The sequence below is a fragment of the Chlorocebus sabaeus genome, chromosome 17, assembly GCF_047675955.1.
Source record: "Chlorocebus sabaeus isolate Y175 chromosome 17, mChlSab1.0.hap1, whole genome shotgun sequence".
NCBI lineage: Eukaryota > Metazoa > Chordata > Mammalia > Primates > Cercopithecidae > Chlorocebus > Chlorocebus sabaeus.
Genome location: NC_132920.1, coordinates 17,646,767 through 17,672,795, shown reverse-complemented (window position 1 = coordinate 17,672,795; position 26,029 = coordinate 17,646,767). Strand labels below are relative to the sequence as shown.

General features: G+C 39.3%; 1 protein-coding gene across 1 annotated transcript in view; it reads left to right on the top strand.

Annotated features, from left to right (window-relative positions):
- Positions 1 to 26,029, top strand: part of NUP153 (nucleoporin 153) — a 92,620-nt gene that overhangs the window by 54,140 nt on the left and 12,451 nt on the right. The window contains 7 exon segments of the mRNA XM_007973607.3: positions 6,943 to 7,080; positions 8,339 to 8,437; positions 10,139 to 10,226; positions 16,217 to 16,342; positions 18,471 to 19,088; positions 23,349 to 23,543; positions 24,110 to 24,994. Of these exon segments, the coding sequence (XP_007971798.2) occupies positions 6,943 to 7,080; positions 8,339 to 8,437; positions 10,139 to 10,226; positions 16,217 to 16,342; positions 18,471 to 19,088; positions 23,349 to 23,543; positions 24,110 to 24,994 (2,149 nt within the window).

Genomic DNA, 26,029 nt, shown 5'->3' with positions numbered 1-26,029 from the left:
GACAGATTTGAGCTGCACTCCTCTCTTCCTTGTTGGTTGACTGTAAGTAAAGCTTTCCTTTCTTCAGAAACCTGGTGCCAGCCAAGTTGGGAGGCTCGCTTGAGCCCAGAAGTTTGAGACCAGCCAGGGCAACATGGCAAAACCCCATGTGTACAAAAAAATGACAAAAATTAACCAGGCATAGTGGTCAGCACCTGTAGTCCCAGCTACCAGGGAGGCTGAAGTGCAAGGATCACCCCAGCCTGGGAGACTCTGTCTTTTAAAAAAAAAAAAACAAAAAAAAAACTCCTTCACTTATGTCTGTATCACCTCCTCTCCTGTTTGGGCCACTTCTCGTCATTCTGGCCAACTGCCAACTGCCAATTTTGCATCTCAGGATTCTTCACTCAGTCCTTCCCATTGCTGGCTCTGTTCCACCCTGAAGTTAGAATGTCCACATTTCTGAGGAAAGAGGTACTAATGCGATGTCAGCCCCAAACTTTCTGCCCACCTTTTGGTTTGTTTGTTTGTTTGTTTATTTCACAGAGCCTTGCTCCGTCTCCCAGGATGGAGTGCAGTGGTGCAATCTCGGCTCACTGCAACCTCCACCTCCTGAGTTCAAGCAATTCTCCTGCCTCAGCCTCCTGAGTAGCTGGCATTACAAGCATATGCCACCATGCCCAGCTAAATTTTTGTATTGTTAGTAGAGATGGGGTTTCACCATATTGGCCAGGCTGGTCTCAAACTCCTGACCTCAAGAGATCCGCCCGCCTTGGCCTCCCAAAGGGCTGGGATTACGGAGGTGAACCACCATACCCAACCCCACCTTGTGTTTTATATCTGTATAGAATAGGTTTGGATACACACTTCTATAGTTATTTGGAATGTAATACTGCTTGTTTGTATCAGATGTCAGATATGTTCAGACCATGAATTGTTTCTTTGTTCAGTTGTAATTAGTGGGAATTTTTGGTAAAAAATTAAAAGATTGGCCAATCGCCATGGCTCACACCTATAATCCCAGCACTTTGGGGAGGCTGAGGCCAGCAGATCACCTAAGGTCAGGAGTTTGAGACCAGCCTGGCCAACATGGTGAAACCCTGTCTCTACTAAAAACACAAAAATTAGCTGGGTGTGATCCCAGCTGCTTGGGAAGCTGAGGCAGAAGAATCGCTTGAACCTGGTAGGGGGAAGTTGCAGTGAGCTGAGATCACACCACTGCACTCCTGCCTGGGTGACAGATTGAGACTTTGTCTCAAAAAAAAAAAAAAAAAAAAAAAAAAAAGATTTAAATTATTTTTGTAGGGGCAGTATTTTCATGGGCCTTTGAAAGAGTTAAATGGAAGAGATTTAGTTTTAATGAAATATAAACACATTATGCTAATTTCAATAGTGTTGCTATTTAGCAGGAATGGGTGTATTCTGATCCATTAAATTCAGGTTAATAGAACTCTATATGTAAAATTACCCATTTGGAACGATTTTTTTTCTTTTTTGAGACAGAGTCCCGCTCAAGTCGCCTAGGCTGGAGTGCAATGATGCGATCTCGGCTCACTGCAAGCTCTACCTCCCAGCACTTTTGGAGGCAGCGGTAGGCGGATAACGAGGTCAGGAATTCGAGACCAGCCTGGCCAACACGGTGAAACCCCGTCTCTACTAAAATACAAAAATACAAAAAAAAGCCGGGTGTAGTGGCAGGCACCTGTAGTCCCAGCTACTCGGGAGGCTGAGGCAGGAGAATGACGTGAACCCAGGAGGTGGAGGTTGCAGTGAGCCAAGATCGCACCACTGCACTCCAACCTGGGTAACAAGATCGAAACTCCATCTCAAAAAGAAAAAAAAAAAGAATTGGTTCAAGGTCAGTAAAATAAGGAACCAGTGTGGACATGAGTGTGCCTTACAGAGTTGGCATGAGAGAGTAGATTATATGGTTGATGTTTTTAGGGTTCTACACTAGAGGTTGGACAGAGAAGAGAAACTTCCCTACAAAAATAGCCAGATGCATCTTTTGTTTGCTGCTCCTCCTTCAATTGGCAGGGGATACACATAGAAGCAGTTAGATTCCAACATTTTGTGTTACATTTGCTTTATCAAAAAAAAAAAAAAAAAGATTTACCTGTCCCATCTTTTTTTTGTGGTGCATTTTAAAGATAGTTGAAGACATTAGTACACTTTGCCCCCAAATACTTCAGCATACATAGAATGAAATAGAGTTAAATATTTGTTGTTTTTTTATAATATAGCAAAATTGACATATAGTGAAATGTTAAATTCTTAGGTGTGCCATTTAATAAATTTGACAAATGCTTACACCCGTGTATTCCAAGCCCCATCAAGATATTTAATATTTCTGTCATCCTAGAAATTTCAATTGTCCTCCTTCTCAGTCAGTTGCCATCACCTCCTACCCCGGAGGCAATCACTGTTCTCATTTTTTCCACCACATGTTGGTTTTGCTTGTTCTGCAACTTCATATAGTTGCTCACCATATATCCTTTTGTCCCTGGCTGTTGTGAGTAAAGCTACTAGGAACATTCTTGTTCAGATCTTTTTGTAAATAAATTTTTTCTCGGGGGTAAATACCTGGAAGAAGAGGTGCTAAGTTGTATGTTTAACTTTCTAAGGAGCCATCATACTGTTTTCAAAAGTGTTTGTGCCATTTTATATCCCTCCCAGCAGTGTATGAACATTTTATTTAGTTTGTATCCTTACCAATAGTTGATAGTCATCTTTTAAATTTAGTCATTCTGGTTTGTGTGTGGTGGTATCTCACTGTAATTTTAATTTGCATTTCCTCGATGACTAATAATATTGTGTTCTTTTTATGTGCTGATTGGCCATTTGTGCATCTTTTTTTGTGAGGTGTCTGTTCAGTTACTTTTTTTTTTCTTTTTCTTTTTTTTTGAGATGGAGTCTTGTTCCGTCACCCAGGCTGGAGTGCAGTGGCATGATCTTGGCTCACTGCAACCCCGCCTCCCAGGTTCGAGCAACTCTCCTGTGTCACCCTCCCAAGTAGCTGGGATTACAGGCGGATGCCGTCATGCCTGGCTAATATTTTGTGTTTTATTAGAGACAAGGTTTCACCGTGTTGCCCAGGCTGGTCTCAAACTCCTGAGCTCAGGCAACCCACCCGCCTTGGCCTACCAAAGTGCGAGAATTACAGACATGAGCCACTGCGCCTGACCATTCTGTTCAGTTCTTTTGCACTCATAAGAATTGGGTTGTCGTCGTCCTTTTTTTTTTCTTTTCTTTTTTTGAGACAGTTTTGCTCTTGTTGCCCAGGCTGGAGTACAGTGGTGTGGTCTCAGCTTACTGTAACCTCCATCTCGCAGGTTGAAGTCTCCGTAGTAGCTGAGATTACAGGTGTGCACCACCACGCCCAGGTAATTTTTTTTGTATTTTTAGTAGAGGTGGGTTTCTCCATATTGGTCTGGCTGGTCTCAAACTCTTTGACCTAAGGTGATCCACCAGCCTTGGCCTCCCAAAGTGCTGAGATTACAGGCCGTGAGCCACCGTGCCCAGCCAGTTGTCTTCTTACTGTGTTTTAGGAGGTCTTTATAAATTCTTGACCAAGGTATTTTGTCAGATACATGTCTTAACAAATATTTTTTTCCCAGTCTGACTTGCCTGTTCATTTTCTTAATGATATCCTTTGATTGGCCTATGTTGTAAATTTTGTGAAACCTGGATTTTTTTTTTCTACTATTTTTATTCTTTGTGTCCTAAGAAAAATTTGCCTATTGCCAGGCTACAAAGATAGTTTCTTGTGCTTGCTTCTAGAAGCTTTGTAATTTTGCTTTTATAGTTTTTTAATTTCTTTTGATTTTTGTATTTGACCCATGGATTATTTAGAAATGTATTGAATTTCCAAATATTTGGGGGGAGGGTATCGGTTTCTAATTTAATTTCATTGTGATTAGAAAAAGATTGAGATTATGACTTCAGTGTTTTGAAATGTATTGAGACTTATTTTATAGTTCAGTATATGGTCTGCTTGATAATTCTTAAAGAAAATACATTCTGTAGTTGTTGGGTATATTGATCTATAGAAATAAGCTGATAGTATTAGATCTTTGTTCTTATTCATTTTTCATGAGGAGGGAGGGTATGGTTAGCCTGTTAAGTTATTGAGAGATGGGGGTTAAAATTGCCAACTTTTATTTGGTGAATTTGTCTTATCCCTTTGGTTATGTCTTTATTTTTTTTCTGAGATGAGATGTCACTCTGTCACCCAGGCTGGAGTGCAGTGGCATGGTCACCTGAGCCTCCCAAGTAACTGGGACCACAGGCATGTGCCACCATAGCTCACCGATTTTTTAAATCATTTGTAGAGACATGGTCTCACCATATTGCCCAGGCTGATTTTGAAACTCCTGCACCGAAGCGATCATCCTGTCGTTGCCTCTCAAAGTGCTGAGATTACAGTCATATGCTACCACGCCTAACCTCAATTTTTGTTTCATGTATTTTGAGGCCCTCATGAGAGCATACACTTTATATTTGTTCTATGGCTCCATAGTGATTTGTCCTTTTAAGATTATTAAGTGTCCTTTTTAAAAAAACCTTTGGAAATATTTTTTGTCTTGAAATCTACTTTGGTATTAATACAGCCACTGTTCTTACTGGAATAAGCCTTGTTATGCTTAGTAGTTTCAGGGTGTATCTTTTTCCATCCGTATATTTTGAGCCTGTCCATGTTTATATTTAAAGTAGGTCTCAGGTAAACAGCATACAAATGAGTTTTGCCTTTCTGTCCATTTTCTGTCTTTCAATTGGAATACCAAATCCTTTTATAGTTAATGTAATTTTTGATATGGTTGGAATGAGGGCTACCATTGATCCATTGTTTTCTGTTGTTCCTTTTGAAAGCTGCCATTTGAGGGTTAAGGGGATATTTATTATTTAATTATTTAATATTTATTATTAGAATTCTGTGTTTATTGGTTTTGTTTTTGTTTTTTGAGATGGGTTCTTGCTGTCACCCAGGATGGAGTGCAGTGGCACAGTCATGGCCCACTACAGCCTGGAACTCCTGGACTCAGGCCATTCTCCCACCTCAGCCTCCCAGGTACTGGGACTACAGGCATGCCACTGCACCTGGCTAGTTTTTCGTTTGTTTAGTTTTTATAGAGACAGAGTCTTGCTGTGTTGCCCAGACTGGTCTCAAACTCTTGGCCTTAAGCTGTCCTGCCTCGGCCTCCCAGAGTGCTGGGGTTACAAGTCATTTTAATTTGTTAGATTTTTAACTCTTCCTCTTCTGCATTATTTAGTGGTTCTTCTTGGGATTTCTCTGTCTTCCATAACTTTTTTCAAATTACTTTATGTTACTTTCATACCACATCCTGTAAAAATAACAAGATTGCAGCTATACAGTTAGATTTATTACCGGTCTTCCCTGGCATTTATGCTGTACTTACTTGGATTACATCTGGAGAGGCTGTAAATTCAATGTGTACTTTTTGCTTTATATATAGTTAAATATATTTTAAAGAAATTAAGAGAAAAAAGTTGTTGTTTGCTCACATATTCCTCATGTCTTTCTGAAATCTGAGTTTCCATTTGGTAACATTTCCTTTCAGCCTGAAGAACTTGTAGAGCAGGTTTTATGGAAGTAGATTCTTAGTTTTATCTGGAAGTGTCTTTATTTTGCTTTGGGCTTTTGGATCAACTTTATTGATGTGATTTATTTACAATAAACTGCATCCATTTGAAGTATTCAAATTATTTTAGCTGGCAGTGGACTTCTCTGAACTCATTCTGTCTCCCCGGTAGTAGGCAGCAGCTTAAACTTTTTAGTTTTATTTGGCAGCTTGGCGTCTGCATTACAGCTGTGTAGTTTATAGGTCCACCAGGGATTTGGGTGGCTTATATGTAGCCTTTGAGGTTCCCTTTCTGTGGCTCTTCATTTCTGCATCTCACCTCCTTTTCTGGCCGGTTGTTCAGTTAACAGGTTTGCTGTTTTCTCTCAGAACTTCAGGTGTTCAGTGGCACCAACTCATAAAGAGAACAGGAAGCTCACTCAGTGCCCTTCCCATCTTCCGAGTGTCCTCTCCCATCCAGTTTCTTCTTGCTTTTGGTTGCTCTCGTGCCTTCAGATGATTGTTTCTTTATAATTTTTTCCAGAGTTTATAATTACCATATATCTGAACATTTGTCAGGTAGAAGGTACTCTACTTTTAGCAGAAGTGGAACTTGTTTTGTTTGTTCTTAATCTGGGGATCATTGGAGACTTAGGGTGCTCTTTGTTCATTTGGGTTAAAAATCAAAGTGGCTCTCCAGACTCCTCAGTACTCACAGTTACTAAATGCTTGTTTCACATGCCAAGACCATATGGTGCTTCCCCTGACCCCCTTATCTGCAAGGGATATGTTCCAGGAATCCCAGGGCATACCTGAAACTGCAGATAGTATTGAACCCTGTATGTACTGTGTGTTTTCTTGTAATACATATCTATGATAAAGTTTAATTTATAATTAGGCACAGTCAGAGATTAACAACAATAAAATGGAACAATTTTAACACTATTATGTAATAAAGGTTATATGAATGTAGTCTCTTTTTCTCTCAAAATATCTTATTCTACATAATATTTTTGGATTGTGGTTAACCGTGGGTCAGGGAAACTGGAAATTAAAACCATGGGTAAGGTAGGCTAATATATATAGCTTTATGTTTCATATTAATACAACAACTGTAGTATATTGTAAGAATTACTTTTTTTTTCCCCCTCAGTTTTACCAATTAGGAAATTGGTACAGAAGGCAGTTAGGGTCCCAAAGTCACATGGCTGGTTGGTGGCACAGCTGGGATTAAAAATCTTGTTTAGTTTTTCTGATTGAAGAACCCACAGCGTTAACACTACATGGTGCCATCTTCTTCCTGTATACTTTCATGCTGAAAATAAGTAGAGATAAAAGGATGATGTGAAAGATGAAATATATCATGCAACATGTTATGTTTTAGGAAATGGAAGTTCCGGTATTACCGAAAATCTCTCTACCAATCACCAGTTCTTCATTGCCTACTTTTAATTTTAGTTCCCCTGAGATCACAGCTTCCTCTCCATCACCCATCAATTCGTCTCAATCATTAACAAACAAGGTACAAAACCATTGTATAAATACAAGTGACATTTGTTCTTTCTTAATTATTTATTTAAAAAAAATCCTATAAACAGTGGTTAATTTTCATTATGGAAATTAATAACTCATAGTAAACAGAAATAGAAATGCTGTTTTGCTTTTTTAAAAAAATGTACAGATATATTGGATATATTATAATGGAGTGTTCATCAACTCTTATGCAATACCATAGAAAAGGAGATTCTTGTAAATTTGTTTCCAAATAGTGTTTCCAATAAGATACTTTTTGGGTAGGAGTGCACTCAGTGTTTCATGTTTTTACTTCTCAGCTAGGCTTAACGTCTTTTAATCTGCTCCTGAATTTTTTTTTTATTTTTAAGGTGGTGTCCTGCTGTGTTGCCGAGGCTAGAGAGCAGTGGTGCAATCACAGCTCATTGCAGCTTCCATCTCTTGGACTCAAGTGATCCTCCCACCTCAGCCTCCTGAGTAGCTGGGACTACAGGTGTACACCACCACAGCCAGCTAATTAAAAAAAATTTTTTTTTAAATATTTATTTATTTTTTAAGCTTAGAGTCTCGCCCTGTCGCCTAGGCTGGAGTGCAGTGGCATGATCTTGGCTCACTGCAACCTCCACCTCCCGGGTTCAAGCGATTCTCCTGCCTCAGTCTCCTGAGTAGCTGGGATTATAGGTGTGCACCACCATGCCCGGCTAATTTTTGTATTTTTAGTAGAGACAGCGTTTCACCATGTTGGTTAGGCTGACCTCGAACTCCTGGCTTCAGGTGATCCGCCTGCCTTGGCCTCACAAAGTGCTAGGATTACAAGCATGAGCCACCACTCCTGGCCAAAAAATATTTTTATAGGTGAGGTCTTGCTGTGTTACCTAGGCTGGTCTTGAAATCTTGGGTTCAAGCAATTCTGTCTGTCATGGCTTCCGAAAGTGCTGGGATTACAGGTGTGAGGCACTATGCCTGGCCTGCTCCTGAAATTTTAATGCTTGCTTTCTTGCTTTGACTTCTTCTGAACATATTCTTATAGATGTTACTTTACTTTTTTATACAAATATCCACCTCTAAGATTGTGTGTACTCCTAAGAGGAAACCAGATTTTGTAACACTTCAGTTCTGTGTTTTTCAGAACTTAAAGTGAGATTTTTAAATTCAAAAGGAAAAAAACACTTAGTGTCTTTGGAATAATGAGTTTGCTTAATGTCTTATTATTACTTTATTTTTCTAAAGCTCTTTTTGTGTCATTTCTTAATAATTTGGAAAATCAGGTACAAATGACCTCTCCAAGCAGCACTGGCAGTCCCATGTTTAAATTTTCATCTCCAATCGTAAAGTCTACTGAGGCAGATGTACTACCTCCATCATCTGTAAGTAACAAGCAAGGAATAGTATATATTTATTTATACTAAATATACATATTTAGTATATATAAACCATGTTATATTTTTATCAAATCTAAGCTGCCATTGATGGTGAGAAACACTATTATTTTTCTTCCAACTTAAAAAATACTCTGTAAAAAACTTTTGAACAATTGTGTATTCTTCACTACATAATGTACTCATATATGAATATTCATTTTCTTTTGTACCATTTGAAAGTTAAAATGCAAACATCTGAATTTCCTTAATTCTTCTCCATGTATCCCTTAAGAAAAAGGACATTCCTTTGCATCCCCACAATACAGCTATCATACCCAAGAAGTTTGGCATGATCTAATAACGACATGGTCCATATTCAGATTTCCCCATTATCCCCAGACTGTCCTTTAATTGCTGTTTTATTTCTGTTGGTCCTAGAGCCAGTTAAAGACTAGGACCTAATCAACTAAGTTATATTGCATTTAATTAAAACATATCTTGATTGACCTTTAATCTAGAAAAGTTCTGGACATTTTTCTTTCATGATGGAAAAGTAAATGTTTGGGGTAAGAATAATACATAGTTTAATATTCAAACTGCCCCAGATTTGGCATGTTTATATTATTTTAATATGTCACTTTCTGGTTTTGACTGTGTCCTTGCCTTCTGACACAAGTAGATGTTACAGACAAATGTAATTTCCTTGCCACATGCTGAAATCCATCAGTTGTCCCAGAAGTCTCATACTTTTTATTAGAAAATGGCATTCGAGGCCGGGCACAGTGGCGCATGCCTGTAATCCCAGCACTTTGGGAGGCCGAGGCGGGTGGATCACTTGAGGTCAAGAGTTCGAGACTAGCCTGACCAACAGAGTGAAACACTGTCTCTACTAAAAAAAAAAAAAAAAAAAAAAAAAAAGAAAAAAAGAAAATACAAAATTAGCCGGGCGTGGTGGTGCACACCTATAATCCCAACTACTCAGGAGGTTGAGACAGGAGAATCGCTTGAAACTGGGAGGTAGAGGTTGCAGTGAGCCAGGATTGTGCCATTGCACTCCAGCCTGGGCAACAAGAGTGAAACTCCACCTCAAAACAAAAAAAAAAAAAAAGAAAGAAAGAAAATGGCATTCAGAAACTGGAACTGGACATTAGGAACACACCATCATTATTTTATATACTGTTTTGGAGGAAAAAAATGCCTGAGAAATTTAAAATGCTGTTTGTCAAATTGTGACATTGCCATTAATATAAGAATCTCACTTTTAGAGATAGTGAAATATGATAAACCATGTCTTAAAATAGGTGAATGTATGTTTTTGACTTGGGATAAAAATAAGCTCTATATCTGTGCCAGGCGCGGTGGCTCACGCCTGTAATCCCAGCACTTTGGGAGGCTGAGGCGGGCGGATCACGAGGTCAGTAGATCGAGACCATCCTGGCTAACACGGTGAAACCCTGTCTCTACTAAAAATAGAAAAAATTAGCCGGGCATGGTGGTGGGCGCCTATAGTCCCAGCTACTTGGGAGGCTGAGGCAGGAGAATGGTGTGAACCCAGGAGGCGGAGGGTGCAGTGAGCCAAGATCACGCCACTGCACTCCAGCCTGGGTGGCAGAGTAACCTCTGTCTCGAAAAAAAGAAAAAGAAAAAAAAGCTCCATATTTGATACTTATTGAAACCTAAGTATAAGGATATTCTTTCTCTTTACAGATTGGATTTACGTTTAGTGTGCCTGTTGCAAAAACAGCAGAACTTTCTGGTTCTATTGGTACTTTACAGCCAATTATAAGTACTTCAGGTAAGTAAAAATTTCTAACATTTTAACATAAAAACAATTGCATACAGTAGATTAGTATTTCAAGTTCTTTCACCTTTGATAATTCTTATAAATGCCTTCATTTGGATGAAATTAGCTCTGAAAAGCAAGTAGGCACTATTATTTAACCTTTTGACAGTGCTTTTTATTAATTATCTTCAGAGATACTTAGCTCCCTAAATGGAAGTGTCAGTTTGGTTTTGAGAGAGATAGGCATGGTAGCAAATTTATCCATTATCTTTGTTTAGTCAAAACAAGGTGACAAATTAGTTATAAAGCAAGTCTCATTATAAGAAATTTACAGGTTGTCTACGTTACAGTTGTAGTAGATTTTGTTTCTAGTTTTTACCGTTCAGTTCACAAGCATTTTTATGTATAAAGGTTATGCAGGCCCATGTAGATTGTGATACATAATTTCTGAACTGAAGAAATCACCATCATTGAAGGAAGGAGGCCATGGGTCATGCCTGTAAACCCAGCAGTTTGGGAGGCTGTGGTGGGAGGATTGCTTGAAGCCAGGAGTTCAAGACGATTCTGGGCAGCACAGCGAGACTCATCCCTACCAAAAAAGAAAAGAAAATGAAGTAGCCAGGTGGTGGTGTGAGCCTGTAGTCCCAGCTACTTGGGAGGCTGAAGTGGGAGAATTGCTTGAGCCCGGAAAGTCGAGGCTGCAGTGAGCTATGATTGCATTACCACACTACAGCTGGCTGATAGAGCAAGACCCTATCTAAAAAAAAAGAAAAGAGAGAAATAAATAATCAGAGAATTAAAACAGATTTTTTTTTTTTTTAATTGAGACGGAGTCTCGCTCTGTTGCCCAGGCTGGAGTGCAATGGCACGGTCTTGGCTCACTGCAACCTCTGCCTCCCGAGTTTAAGTGATTTCTCCTGCTAGTAGCTTGGAGTACAGGTGCCTGCCACTATGCCGGCTAATTTTTTTTATTTTTTAATCGTGAGACTGAGTCTCGCTCTGTCCCCCAGGCTGGAGTGCAGTGGCACGATCTCGGCTCACTGCGAGCTCCGCCTCCCGGGTTCACATCATTCTCCTGCCTCAGCCTCCTGAGCAGCTGCGACTACAGGCGCCCGCCACCACGCCCAGCTAATTTTTTTGTATTTTTAGTAGAGACGGGGTTTCACCGTGTTGGCCAGGATGGTCTCAATCTCCTGACCTCGTGATCTGCCCACCTCAGCCTCCAAAAGTGCCAGGATTACAGGCGTGAGCCACCACGCCCGGCTCCCTGGCTAATTTTTTGTATTTTTAGTAGAGACAGGGTTTCACCATGTTTTGGCCAGGCTGGTCACGAACTCCTGACCTCAGGTAATCTGCCCGCCTCAGCCTCCCAAAGTGTTGGGATTACAGATGTGAGCAGCTGTGCCCGGCCGAATTATTTTTTTATAATGGTGTTTTTCTTTTAAGTGTTTGGGAAAATCAGAAACACCTGAGCTGAGTTACTCAGGTCAAGAATTTTGAGCAAGGGCATTTTACCTAAGAAATATAAACACAAAGCTCAAGGGCACAGGAAAAAGAGAAAAAGCATGACACACTTTAGAATTGTAAATAATTTGTCATGAGGTTGGAGAGGTAGCTTTAAATCCTAAAAGTTCTGAAATTCTATGCTAATGAATTGGATTTTAATCTGCTTACAGCAGGGAGATGTTGTATTTTTTCCCGGGGGTGAGATGGATATGAGTATAGTGATAGCAGTGTGGTGAGTGCTAGTGTGCGTTGGAGTGGCGTGTTAGAGGCAGAAACATGAGTTGGGAGATATTACTCTATCCAGAAGCATTTCTTCAAGGATATTCTGAGTTCGGGAATTTTTAAAAACTAGGTCCTCAAAAGATAGATTAAAAAACAAAAAGAATCAGGACATAGAAGCTAATGAGATATCTTTGACTTTGAATGATCTTGAAGATAAGAGTCCAGATTATGGAAGTGGCCCAAACTTAAGAATTTGACTGGTATGTTTGCAACCTTATCTTTTTTATTTTATTGGCTAACACAGCCTTACGTAATAGAAATTAATAAGCAATTTCCATTGTACTTCCTATCACAAAGGTTTTTTTTTTCTTTAGTGTTAACTATGAATTCAAGAGGATTAAACCTCTTCAAATTACCAATTTCATGACTTATTACGAAGAAAGGCATTAAAATATTTCCCGCTTTTTGCTAATGCGTTACTAATGATAACTGAATAATTAACCATTTGTTACAACAGCTTTGTTTCATTATATCTCGGGAAGTTACCCAGATTTTTAAGGAGTCGGTTATGAGTGTCGTATTTAGAGTTGTGTGTTCTCACTTTGACACCATTGGTTCTCACCACTTCTATCATTTAAAAAAGCTAATTCAAAATGTGGAAGTCATGATTACTTTGTGACAGGAGCTAAGTTTTCCATTATCTCCTTTTCCCATCTTTTTGAGCATACTTTAGGGAATCCTAACATTTTTACCTTAAATTACTAAAAACAATTTACCTTTCATTGTAAAGGAAGATAGAATGTGATTAAATTATAAGTTTTCTTTGTTTTGGCGTAGTTGTAAGGGTGGTGGTTATTTTTGGTGGGGATGGTTGGGGGGTGTGTTGCACATTCTGTCATCCAGGCTGGAGTGCAGTGGCACAATCTCAGCTCATTGCAACCTCCATCTCCTGCGTTCAGGTGAGTCTTGTGCCTCAGCCTCCCAAGTAACGTGATTACAGGCACCTGCCACCATGCCTGGCTAATTTCTGTATTTTCAGTAGAGATGGGGTTTCGTCATGTTGGCCAGGCTGGTCTTGAACTCCTGACCTCAGGTGATCTGGCCGCCTAGACATCTCAAAGTGCTGGGATTACAGGCGTGAGCCACTGTGTCTGGCCTACATTTTCGTTATTGTGATGAAGTTGACATGATATAGCCATTTTAAAGGGAATAATTCAGTGGCCTTTAGTACCTTCACAGTGTTGTGCAGCCACCACTTTTATCTAGTTCCAAAACATCACCCTCAGCAGGAAACCCCTGTCCGTTAAAAAGTTGCTCCCCATTCTGCCTTCCCCCTAGCTACTGTCAACTTGTGTTCTGTCTCTATGGATTGACTTATTCTGAATATGTCATGTAAGTAGAATCATATAATGTGGCTTTGTACAGCTGAGTTCTTTCACTAAGCACAGTGGTTTCAAGGTTCTTATGCCTCAATACTTCATTCCTTTTATGGCTGAATAATATTCCATTGTATTGATGTGCCACAGTTTATTTGTTCATCCATTAATGGACATTTGGACTGTTTCCACCATTTGGCTGTTGTGAATGGTGCTGCTGTGAACATAAGTGTACATGTATTTGTTTGAGTACTGGTTTCAGTGCTTTTTCATATGTGCCTAGGAATGGAATTGATGGGTCAGATGGTAGTTCTGTATTAAACTTTTTGAAGAATCACTAAACTGTTTTCCACAGTAGTTGAACCATGTCACATTATCACTAGCAGTAATACAATTTCACCAACACTTAGTATTTTCTCTTTTTTGACTATAGCAATCCTAGTGGATGTAAAGTAATACTTTGTTGTAGTTTTGATTTGCATTTCCCTAATGCAAATGATGTTGTATTTTTTCAGGTGTTTGTTGTCCATTTAAATATCTTAGGGGAGGAATGCCTTTCAAGACCTTTACCCATTAAATAAGTTTGTCTTTTTGTTACTAAGTTATAAGAGTTCTTAGTCTGGGCACTAGACCCTTACCAGATACATGATTTGCAGAGATTTTTTCCCATTTATAGATTGTCTTTTCACTTTCTTGATAATTTCTTTGAATGGACAGAGGTTTTTAATTTTGATGAAGTCCATTTTTTTCTTCTGTTGCTGTGCTTTTCGTATCATGTCTAAGAATACATTGCCAAATCCATGGTCTTGAAACTATGCTCCCTAAGTTTTCTTCTAAGAGTTTTATGATGTTTATGTCGTATTAAATGGATATTGATCATTTTGAATTTTTGTTTATGGTGTGAGGTAGGGAAAGGTTTTTTTCTAAAGTACTTTACCTACTACTTTTTAAATTATTTAGGCAAACACTTAAAAAGGAAAACTTGGTTATTAGTATATTTCATTATGGAAAACCTCATTCTCGGAAGTATAATTGTAAACTGAATCGCAATATGCTGTTTAGCCAGCTTCAACTTTTACCATTTTGACCCATCTTGTTTCTTCTCTCTTTCTTTCTTTCTTTTTTTTTTTTTTTTTTTCGAGACAGAGTCTCACTGTGTTGCCCAGGCTGGAGTGCAGTTGTGCAAGGTTGGCTCACTGCAAGTTCCACCTCCCGGGTTCACTGAGGCACCTCCTGCCTCAGCCTCCCGAGCAGCTGGAACTATAGGCTATAGGCACCTGCCAGGACACCCTGCTAATTTTTTGTATTTTTAGTAGAGACGAGGTTTCACCATGTTGGCCAGGGTGGTCTCGATCTCCTGACCTCATGATCCACCTGCCTTGGCTTCCCAAAGTCGAGGGATTACAGGCGTGAGCCACCGCTGCCTGGCTTTTTTTTTTTTTTTTTTTTTTTTTGAGATGGAGTCTCGCTCTGTCACCAGGCTGGAGTGCAGTGGCAACGATCTTGGCTCACTGCAACTTCCACCTCCCAAGCTCAAGCGATTCTACTGCCTCAGCCTCTTAAGTAGCTGAGAATACAGGTGTGCACCACCAAACCCAGCTAATTTTTGTTATTTTTAGTAGAGATGCGGATTCACCATGTTGGCCAAGATGATCTCAATCTGCCCGCCTTGGCCTCCCAAAGTGCTTGGGATTACAGGCACGAGCCACCGTGCCTGGCCACATCTTGTTTCTTATTGTTTCTTTTGTTCCATCCCTCCTCTCCTCATCACACACAGAAACTTACATGTCAGGTCACTTTGAAACAATCCCAAACGTCTTAATTTCATCTGTAGATAGAAATCGCCCCTTAAAAATATAACGATAAAACCATTATCACACTGAAAATATAGATCTCTAAATATAAGGATACAAGTTTAGAAAGCATAAAAAGTAAAAGCAGTAAGTCACTCATCTTACTGCTGGCAGCTACCATTACTCTTTAGATGTAAACATTCTAGACTTTCCAACCTGCTTTTACCCATAACTATGCCTTTAAGAATGATTTTTGTGGGCCAGGCATGATGCCTCATGCCATTAATGCCAGTGCTTTAGGAGGCCGATGTGGGAGGATCAGTTGAGGCCAGGAGTTTAAGACCAGTCTGGCTGGCCATAGCAAGACCCCATGTCTACAAAAAAGTAAAAAAAGTTAGCTAGATGTGGTGGCATGCAGATGTGTTCCTGGCTGCTTGAGAGGCTAGGATGGGAGGATTGCTTGAGCCCAGAAGTTTGAGGCTGCATTAAGCTATGATTGCACCATTGCACTCCGGCCTTGCTCACAACAAGAACACTCACTCTCTGTTTTGAAAAAGAATGGTTTTTGTGCCTGCATAAGTATTTCATCATGTCACTGTTAGATAATTTATGTAACCATCCCTTACTGAATATTTTACCATATAGGTTTTCAATATTATAACTGAAGGATATTTTCGATTATATTAATAGTGTGAATTTCTAAAAATGAAATAATTGCTCAGTTGAAAATTAATTTTTTGATTGGTTTTGTAAATTGTTGTGTAATCAAATAGATATTTCATGCAGTGGATGGACTTGCCCTAGTTGCCATATCCTCTCCAGTTTTTTAGTTTGAGTTTTTTGATTATCAGTCAGTTCATTGGGCGACAGTTATAGTTTATATTTTTTTGCCTTTTTATTGGTGGGGGGAGTTATACAGTATGGGAATAGTGTTTTTATCTCCTTGTAATGGCAAATTAACCCTATAAAGTCATTTGTTTATTGAATTACAGTGACTTTTCATGAACTCTTATCCAAAAGATGGTTTTGAAAGATTTTTTAAAATGCATTTAAGAGTCCAGTGTTTTATTTAGCATAATGTTTTTTACAATTAAAAATATTACAGCTCACGATGTCACTGCAGTGAACAGTGCAAGTTGTAAGAAGACACCACCTGAAGATTGTGAAGGTCCTTTTAGACCTGCAAAAATCCTGAAAGAAGGAAGTGTTCTAGATATTCTAAAAAGCCCTGGTAAGATAATTAAAAGATAAGCCTTTTAATTACAAACTCATGATCTCATTTTAATGTCATTTTGTATTATACTTGAGGCTTTTAAAAATTTCTGACTAGTTTGGTAGGAGATTTACTTTTGAATAGAGATGTAGTTAGGTATAATTCTTTTGCTGGAAATATCTTACAAGCCTTACTTCTTTGGAATTTAAGGACTATACTAAAATGAAATCTCTAAGAGGCAAATGTAGGAGGAGAAAATGGATTCTCCATTAATAGAGACAGGCCAATAAGGACTAGGAGGAAGTAAACCTGATGATACACATAGACATGTCTTTCTCTTACGAGAGCGCTGAACTGCCTTCTTGAATTATTCCCCAGTTTGGTAAATATGGAACAAGGCCAAGTGGAAAGCATTCGCTGAATTATAACATACATAGGGAGCATTACTCACTTGAATTGAAGCAAGATTTGAAAGCTAGTAGGTAATAATTAGAAAGGGGATAAATAATTCTCAGATAAGAATAATTTTTTGTTTGAAAACAAAGAGGATGTTCCTAATTCCATTTGTGACGTGTAGTATAAGAGTGTAAAACTGACCGGGCGTGGTGGCTCACGCCTGTAATCCAGCACTTTGGGAGGTTAATACGTGTGGATCACTTGAGGCCAGGAGTTCAAGACCAACCTGGCCAACATGGCGAAACCTCATCTCCATTAAAAATAGAAAAAATTAGCTGGGCGTGCTGGTGTGCACCTATAGTCCCAGCTACTCAGGGGGCTTGAACCTGGGAGGTGGAGGTTGCAGTAAACTGAGTTTGAACCATTGCACTCTGACCTGGACGACAGAGCAAGAGTTTAAAAAAAAAAAGAATGTAAAATTGTCTGCGAGATAATCTAATAGCTCAGAAATAATTTAAACTTACCCACCAAATGTGTCCATGTGTAATAGGATAGGTTTTTTAAAAAAGTAAGATTGGTTTTTACAGCAGGATTTAGAAGTATTCAATTTTTCTGGTCCAGCTGTCTCATTTTTTAGATAAGTATACTCCCTATAGGAGTCCAGTAGCTTAGACAGTTCCATGCAGTTATGGCAGAACTCCAGAATGCTTGTACTCGAATTAACCAAGTAGTAGGCAAGCATCAAATGTGTATAGTCTGTCTTATGTATCTGGGGTTACACTTTGCATTCATGATGCCAGCCTCCCCCGGCTCCCTTTTTACTTCTTAAATAGGAAACGTTTGGGGAGAATCTTCATTTGACTGAAATTAGGAAAATCTGAAAAAGTGGGAAGAAAAAGAAATCTGTAATGCCTTGAGATGGTTACTGTTAACATATTGCCAATCTTAGTGATGTAAATTGATCATAAGCAAAATAACACATGTTGACCACTAGGAATAACTCAAGTATGTGGTATTTTGTCCTTAGGCTAAAGATAGCTCTAGGCTTGATTATTTTGTGAAACTAGAAAACCTCTCGTAACCGTCTACATCTTCTTTCCTTTTAATTTTTCTTTGGCGGGTAAAGGCTGTAGAAACATCACAGATGGTGTTGGTGTGTGTAAGACAAAAGTTAACTGGTCCTAAGTAAACATTACAAAGTCATTCTCATGAGTAAAATATAGCTTGAGTGAATGAACTCAATGACAGCAGTTTTGGTAACACAAAGACTTGCTCAGCTGATTTTACTGAAGCTAGAGGATAACACAGTGGTAGGTTATGACTGGACAAAATTTAAAGATGATATTGAAGCCATTTGGCATAGTCAGTGGAACACAAAAGAAGAAACGGATGAAGGAGTAAGAGGACTGAGTATTCTGTGTTTGTAGAAAGACAGAATATAACAAAATATGGATGGCAATAATACCTATCAGTAAATTAGTACCAAGGAAAGCATCCAGCTAGAAATTCCTTGAAGGAGGAGGTGATATCCTGTAAACACAACATCTTTTGTGGAATTTTAAATGGTCTAAGTCTAACTTACTAGGTGAATGATAAATATGATTAAGTGAAAAACAACTCAAGTAGTTCATCTTGGATTGTAGTAAGTGTGCAGTGAGGTAAATGTCTTCTCAGTAATAATCAAACTAATGCTTTGATTTATAAAGCTTCTCTAACGTTGTTTTTGCACTCTCTCCTTTGTTCATTGTAGGTTTTGCATCACCGAAGATAGATTCTGTTGCTGCTCAGCCCACCACAACAAGCCCAGTAGTTTATACAAGACCAGCAATAAGTAGCTTTTCTTCTAGTGGAATTGGGTTTGGGGAAAGTTTAAAAGCTGGGTCATCATGGCAGTGTGATACATGTCTACTCCAGAACAAAGTTACAGACAGCAAATGCATAGCCTGTCAAGCAGCAAAATTGTCACCCAGAGATACTGCTAAACAGACTGGAATTGAAACACCAAACAAAAGTGTCAAAACAACTCTTTCTGCACCAGGGACAGGTTTTGGAGACAAATTTAAACCAGTGATAGGCACTTGGGATTGTGATACCTGTTTAGTGCAAAATAAACCTGAAGTGATAAAATGTGTAGCCTGTGAAACACCAAAACCTGGAACTGGTGTGAAGCGAGCTCTTACATTGACAGTGGTTTCGGAAAGTGCTGAGACTATGACTGCTTCATCTTCCAGCTGCACTGTGACCACTGGTACCTTAGGATTTGGAGATAAATTCAAAAGGCCTGTTGGATCTTGGGAGTGTTCAGTATGCTGTGTTTCTAATAACGCAGAAGACAATAAATGTGTGTCCTGTATGTCTGAGAAACCAGGTATGTTTTTGGCTTTATGGAGTAATTTTGCTTATTACTTTAGTCGAACATTTTAATTTATTCTAAGAATCCCTGTTTTAGATGTTTCAGGATGAGCATTTCTCATACATACTAATTTTTCTAAACTATCTTGAGATAAAAATGTCTTGTTTGCGGCTAGATCTTTATGTTCAGTTAGGATAGGTTATGTGTTAACTATTCTGGTATATATGCCAATCTCCTCTTTCTGTACAATTTTATCAGAAATTTGTTCAAAGTTGACTAATACCCATGCTGAAAGATCTTAGAATGGGGTAATATTTCTCACACCTTTGTATAGAGTAAAATACTACTTCTCCAAATAGAAATCAGGATAGCTAGTGGTGATATACAGAGAAGGTTTCTTTAAGGGGTAGGCTATAGTCGTTAATGAAAAGGCTATAGCTGTTGCAATGATTGTAAATTACCAAGTCACTAATTCTAATCTAGGCAGCCAGAAACAATGGAGTTAGTTTTGAGTTTTTTCTGTTCCTCTGTTCAAAGTTGGAAGACTTAGTGAAGAGTCATATTGAATCTTTAATTCATCCAGAAGTGGCTCTGATGGTTTTGTAATATTATATAATTATATGGTGCAGATATATGATAATATGGATATCCGGGGAATTACACTGTTTTCAATGCATTATTCATGAATATGCAGTTTTGTGTCCATAATGTACAGCTCTGAGTTACTAACCCTAGACCCCTTGCCTGAACCCTCATGCCATATTTCTGATTCCTACTGGATATTTCCCTATGAGTGAGATTTTAGAATCTTCATTTCTTTCCTTTTTTTGAGACAGAGTCTCACTGTGTCACCCAGGCTGGAGTGCAGTGGCACGATCTTGGCTCACTGCAACCTCCGTCTCCCAGGTTCATGCAATTCTTGTGCCTCAGCCTCACGAGTAGCTGGAATTACAGGTGCATGCCACTGCGCCTGACTAATTTTTTGTATTTTCAGTAGAGACAGGGTTTCACCATGTTGGCCAGGCTGGTCTCTGACTCCTGACATCAAATGATCTGTCTGCTTTGGCCTTCCAAAGTGCTGGGATTACAGGGGTAAGCCACCGTGCCCGGCCTAGAATCTTCATTATGAAATATCTTTGTCTTCCTATCTGGTACCCCTGCCTCACCTACAGAAAGAAAGCCCTTGATGTATGCAGGAAAGCAAAATTAATTTTAAGTTGATGGGGAGTAACAGAACTTTGAGTCAGGAAGTAATTTGTTACACGTGAAGAAAGGAAGCTCACATATGTATTAAAGAACTTGAACTTCATCCTTTCAGTGATGAACCATCATTTTCAGCAGAGGAGCGATACAATCAAGTTTGTATTTTTGATGAAGTCACTCTGGCTTTTTAGATAATGGATTTGAAAACAACAAAATTTGGAGACCAGAAGATAGATTAGGAAGTGGTATCAATCATATAGACAATAGGCCAGACACCGTGGCTCACGCCTATAATCCAAGCACTGGTAGAGGCCAAGGCGGGCAGATTGCTTGGACCCAGTTCAAGACCAGCCTGGGCAACATGGTGAAGCCCTGTCTCTACAAAAAACACAAAAATTAGCCTGGCTTGGTGCCACCTGCATGTAGTCCCAGCTACTTAGGAGGCCAAAGAGAGAGGATTGCTTGAGCTCGGAAGGTGGGGGTTGCAGTTAGCTGAGATCATGCCACTGCACTCCAGCCTGGGTGACAGAGTTCGACCCTGTCTCAAATAATGATAGGCCGGGCGTGGTGGCTCACTCCTGTAATCCCAGCACTTTGGGAGGCCGAGGTGGGTGGACCATGAGGTCAGGAGATCGAGACCATCCTGACTAACATGGTGAAACCCTGTCTCTACTAACAATACAGAAAATTAGCCAGGCATGGTGGTGGGCGCCTGTAGTCCCAGCCACTCGGGAGGCTGAGGCAGGGGCAGGAGAATGGCATGAACCCGGGAGGTGGAGCTTGCAGTGAGCCGAGATCATGCCGCTTGCACTCCAGCCTAGGCGATAGAGCGAGACTCAGTCTCAAAAAAAAAAAAAAAAAAAAAACAACCAAGCTTGTACACCTGCGGGGTGCATGTGGCTCAGGATGGCTGTGAATGAGGCTCAACACAAATTTGTGAGTTTTCTTAAAACATTATGAGATTATTTTGCTATTTTTTATTTTTTTAAAAACTCATCAGCTGTTGCTAGTGTTAGTATATTTTACATGTGGCTCAAGACAATTCTTTTTGTCCAGTGTGACCTAGGGAAGCCAGAAGGTTGGACCACCCCCTTCCTCCCCCGCCGATATAGGCAATAGATAATGGACTGATTGAACTGAATAAGGAATGGAGGACGTACAATTAAAGACATTGATTTCAAGATGCTGATGTTAACATTCAGATGTATGTAATATGGCCAGGCATGGTGGCTCACGTCTGTAATCCCAGCAACTCTGGGAGGCTGAGGCAGGCAGATCACCTGAGGTCAGGAGTTTGACACCAGCCTGGCCAACATGGCAAAACCCCGTCTCTACTAAAAATACAAAAATTAGCCAGGCATGGTCGTCGATGTCCATAATCCCAGCTACTTGGGAGGCTGAGGCAGGAGAACAGCTTGAACCTGGGAGGTGGAGGTTGCAGTGAGCTGAGATTGCGCCACTGTACTCCAGCCTGGGCAACAGAGTGAGACTCTGTCTCAGGAAAAAAAAAAAAAGGTTGTATGTAAGGCCCTTTGGGTGGAGATGTGGATTTGGGGTCATTAGTCCATAGTTTTGGTATTTGAAGTCATGAGAGTAGAGTTGAGTGAATAGAAAAGATGGCCTGAAATGAAAGTCTGCTAGCTTATAGGGAGTGGCAGGAATAAAGCTTTTGAACAGTTAATGTTTTAAAAAGGTGCAACGGAGAGGAAAAACAAAAACTACATGGCACTGGTTGCTTCAGAGGAGGATGGATTTCAAAGGAACAAGATCAGAGGTCTCCATAAAAAGGCTATTATTCAAGCAAGAGATGGGGTAGTGGTTGGGGTAATGGTGGGTGTGCATGAACCAGAATAGCAGCAGAAGAGTCAGAAATTGATTGAAATAGATTTGAGAAAAATGTAGAGGAGGAGGAGTATCCAGCCAACCTAACCAAGTAGACAGTGGAGTCACCAACTAAGAGACTACAGTGACAAGCTCAGAAGTGTAGATTAGGAAACTGTTTTATTGGAATTTAAAACCACTGGAGTAAATGAGAGCTTGTGAGGACAGTGGACCAAGATGGAACCCCAGGGAGCAATTTGGTTGGCAAGATAGAAGAGAACATACGTATAAAATGTAGAGATCATTTAGGTAACTATGGAAGAGGTGGCAACAGTTGTAGGCCATCTAGAGAAGGAGGAATACCAGAATGAATGGCTTCACTGTCAGCACTATATTTTGGGCCTTACCAAGCCATTCTTTGTGTGCCACCTCTCCCACAAACATGCTAGTTCTGCTTAAGATTTGTCACCTCTGTATATCCTTCTCCTGCTTCTTAGTCATTTCTTCCTTCTTTGCACACTTGTTTTAGGTTGTCACTTGGTGATGGTGCTACTGTGCTTTTATTTTACCCCTTTAAGACCATGAGCATCTTACAAGTTAAGCAACATTTTATTCATCTTTAATGTCCCCAGAACCCAAGTGTGTTATGATGCTTAATAAATGTCTGTTAAATGGCTAGCATGTAACAGAAATGCCATGAATATAGTAGTTGTCAAGTTAGATTGTGAAGTGGATGTGAAGTAGATGCACTTCTATGCAAAAACTATCATTCAGAGGCAGAGATCTATGCTTTGAAATCTTGAAATTCATATGGTCTGTGACTATGTATTTTATATGTTAGGATGTTGCCTACAATTTACATCTTATGTTTTAGAATGCTTGCTGTTTGAAGAAATTTGAAAAATATTCTTAAGAAAAATTTAGTCTTTGAGCCCCTAATTTGTGAGCATGATTTTTTTTTCTTAAACCACAGCAGTTCAAACATGTGGTTAAGAGGGAGCTCACCAGTGAGCAAGGTGATTTTGAGCTGCTCATTTATAAGGTTAAAATAAATCTGAGAGGTCTATTCTTTTTTTTAAACAATATAAATATGAACAATTGTTCGTATTTCTGGCACGTTCTGTGTTTTAATAGGAAATATTATTAGAAATTGAACACTTAAACTTAGTGGTGTCGTTGAGATACTGGCATATAAATTAAAATTTTCATGAATTCTGTCCCTCCTCACTCCCCGTTGTTTTTTTTTTTTAGGAGGTTCAGTACCTACTTCAAGTAGCAGCACTGTACCCATCTCTCCGCCTTCTGGAGGCTCTCTAGCGCTGGAAAAGTTCACGAAGCCTGAGGGGAGCTGGGACTGTGAAGTGTGCCTAGTGCAGAATAAGGCTGACTCTACCAAATGTTTGGCATGTGAAAGTGCAAAGCCAGGCACAAAATCTGGGTTTAAAGGTAAGGCAAAAAAAATAAAAATAAAGGTGATGGTAAAGCACCTTTTTGTAAGGCCATTTAAAAATGAAGTATTTGAGAACAGCTTCAGTGTTCACTCATTCTCTCTTGAAAATTAATATAAAATGAGATTATCCTGAGATGTTTATATCTGTTTCTGAATTATTGTAAGGTCAGTTAGTTGCTTGTCAAAGGATATATGCATTTGTAATTTTTGGTAACTAGTGATAGATTGCTCCCTGTGAGTTTTGTGCTCATTTATACACCCACCTGCAATGTGTAGCCTGTTACTTCCAGTCTCATTGCCAGTATAAACTTTATCAACTTTATCTCAGCCAGTCTGATAAATGAAAAGTGGCATGTCAGGATAGTTGTGAGGAGTGAGACACAATTCTCATACCACATAAATATTGGTCACCTTGAATTATGTTTACGACTGCTGGTAATACTCTTCAAAGTAGACCCTTTCAAAGTTATTCCTATGTTTCTTTGGTGTTCAAGATGTTTATATTTTGTTTGAGAGCATCAGTACATTAATTGCCTATGTGGTGTCTTTTATGTTTTTGCAGGCTTTGACACATCTTCCTCATCTTCGAACTCAGCAGCCTCCTCATCCTTCAAATTTGGTGTCCCATCACCCTCTTCTGGGCCTTCTCAGGCTTTAACAAGCACTGGAAATTTCAAATTTGGAGATCAGGGAGGATTCAAAATAGGTGTATCATCTGATTCTGGGTCTGTAAACCCCATGAGTGAAGGCTTTAAATTTTCTAAACCAATAGGAGATTTTAAATTTGGAGTATCATCTGAATCTAAGCCCGAAGAAGTTAAAAAAGATAGTAAGAATGATAATTTTAAGTTTGGACTTTCTTCTGGTTTAAGCAACCCAGTTTCTTTAACTCCATTTCAATTTGGGGTGTCTAATCTTGGACAGGAAGAAAAGAAAGAGGAACTGCCCAAATGTTCATCTGCAGGTTTTAGCTTTGGTACAGGTGTTATTAATTCCACCCCTGCTCCTGCTAACACCATAGTGACCTCTGAGAACAAGAGCAGCTTCAACTTTGGAACCATAGAAACCAAGAGTGCTTCAGTGGCTCCTTTCACATGTAAGACATCAGAAGCTAAAAAAGAAGAAATGCCTGCCACCAAAGGAGGATTCTCTTTTGGCAATGTGGAGCCTGCCTCTCTGCCATCTGCCTCAGTGTTTGTTTTGGGAAGGACAGAAGAGAAACAGCAAGAGCCTGTCACTTCTACTTCCCTAGTTTTTGGGAAGAAAGCTGACAATGAAGAGCCAAAGTGTCAACCAGTGTTTTCCTTTGGGAATTCAGAGCAAACCAAAGATGAGAATTCTTCCAAGTCCACATTTAGTTTTAGTATGACAAAACCATCTGAGAAGGAATCTGAACAGCCAGCAAAAGCCACTTTTGCCTTTGGAGCTCAAACTAGTACTACAGCTGGTAAGTATTAACTTTATTATTTTTTTTACAAGTTGCCTTTACAGATGCAGCAAGTCAAGTAATGGTTTACACTGAACGTAGTTGAGAAATACAGAACTCTTTGAGAAGGAACCTAGGATTTTCAGTTTAAACCGCTCTTTAAAACCCTCATGATTCTGATGAAGTCATCTGTGAATCTAATTTTGAGAAATACGGCAGTAATGCAAAGCTCAATATAGTGCATATTTATGTGTGTCTTTCTCTTCTGTTTGGGCTTTTATAATCAGAATTGGTATCTACTACCTGGAAAATAAGGATTCTTAGCTTATGAAGTACTTTCTACCATAATCTATGGTATTATTTACAAATAGTTACAGATAACCAGTCCTCATCAGACATTAAGAAACATAGACAACAAATATAATTAATCCTGAGAAACCAAGAGATTTTGAAAGCTGAAGTCCTGGGGGAAAAAAATGACACAGCACCTTAAAGGTTAAAAGCATCGTTGTTGGTGGATCATATTAAAGTCATTCTGTGAGCGGAATAGCAGGGAGAACATAGCTGATCATCAGATTAGTGAACTAGAATTTCCCTGAACTTAGTGCACAAGTACAAAGAGTGATCTAAGTTAGATCCACAAGTTCCTTTGGAATAGGAGTGACCTAGAAGATAAGAAGTTTTGGGGGAATATCAAAGAAGTGACAAGAAAATTTTCTAGATCTAAAGAAAGACATTGGTCTTAAAAATGGAAATTACCTGTTGGCAAAGATCACTGAAATTTAGGACACCAAAGCTAAAACCCTAAATGCTTTCAGAGAGAAAAGCTATTTGTCACAAATAGGAAGATATCAGATTAGCATCATCTTCTAATTTGCAACATCATATGCTAAAAACAGAACAGTACCCTCAAAATGAAAATGTTCTTGAACCTAGAATTCTGTTACTAGCCAAATGTGTTTAAGTATAAAGACAGTCCGGGTGCCATAGCTCACACCTGTAATCCCAGCTAGTCAGGAGGCTGAAGCACAAGAATTTCTTGAACCTGGGAGGCAG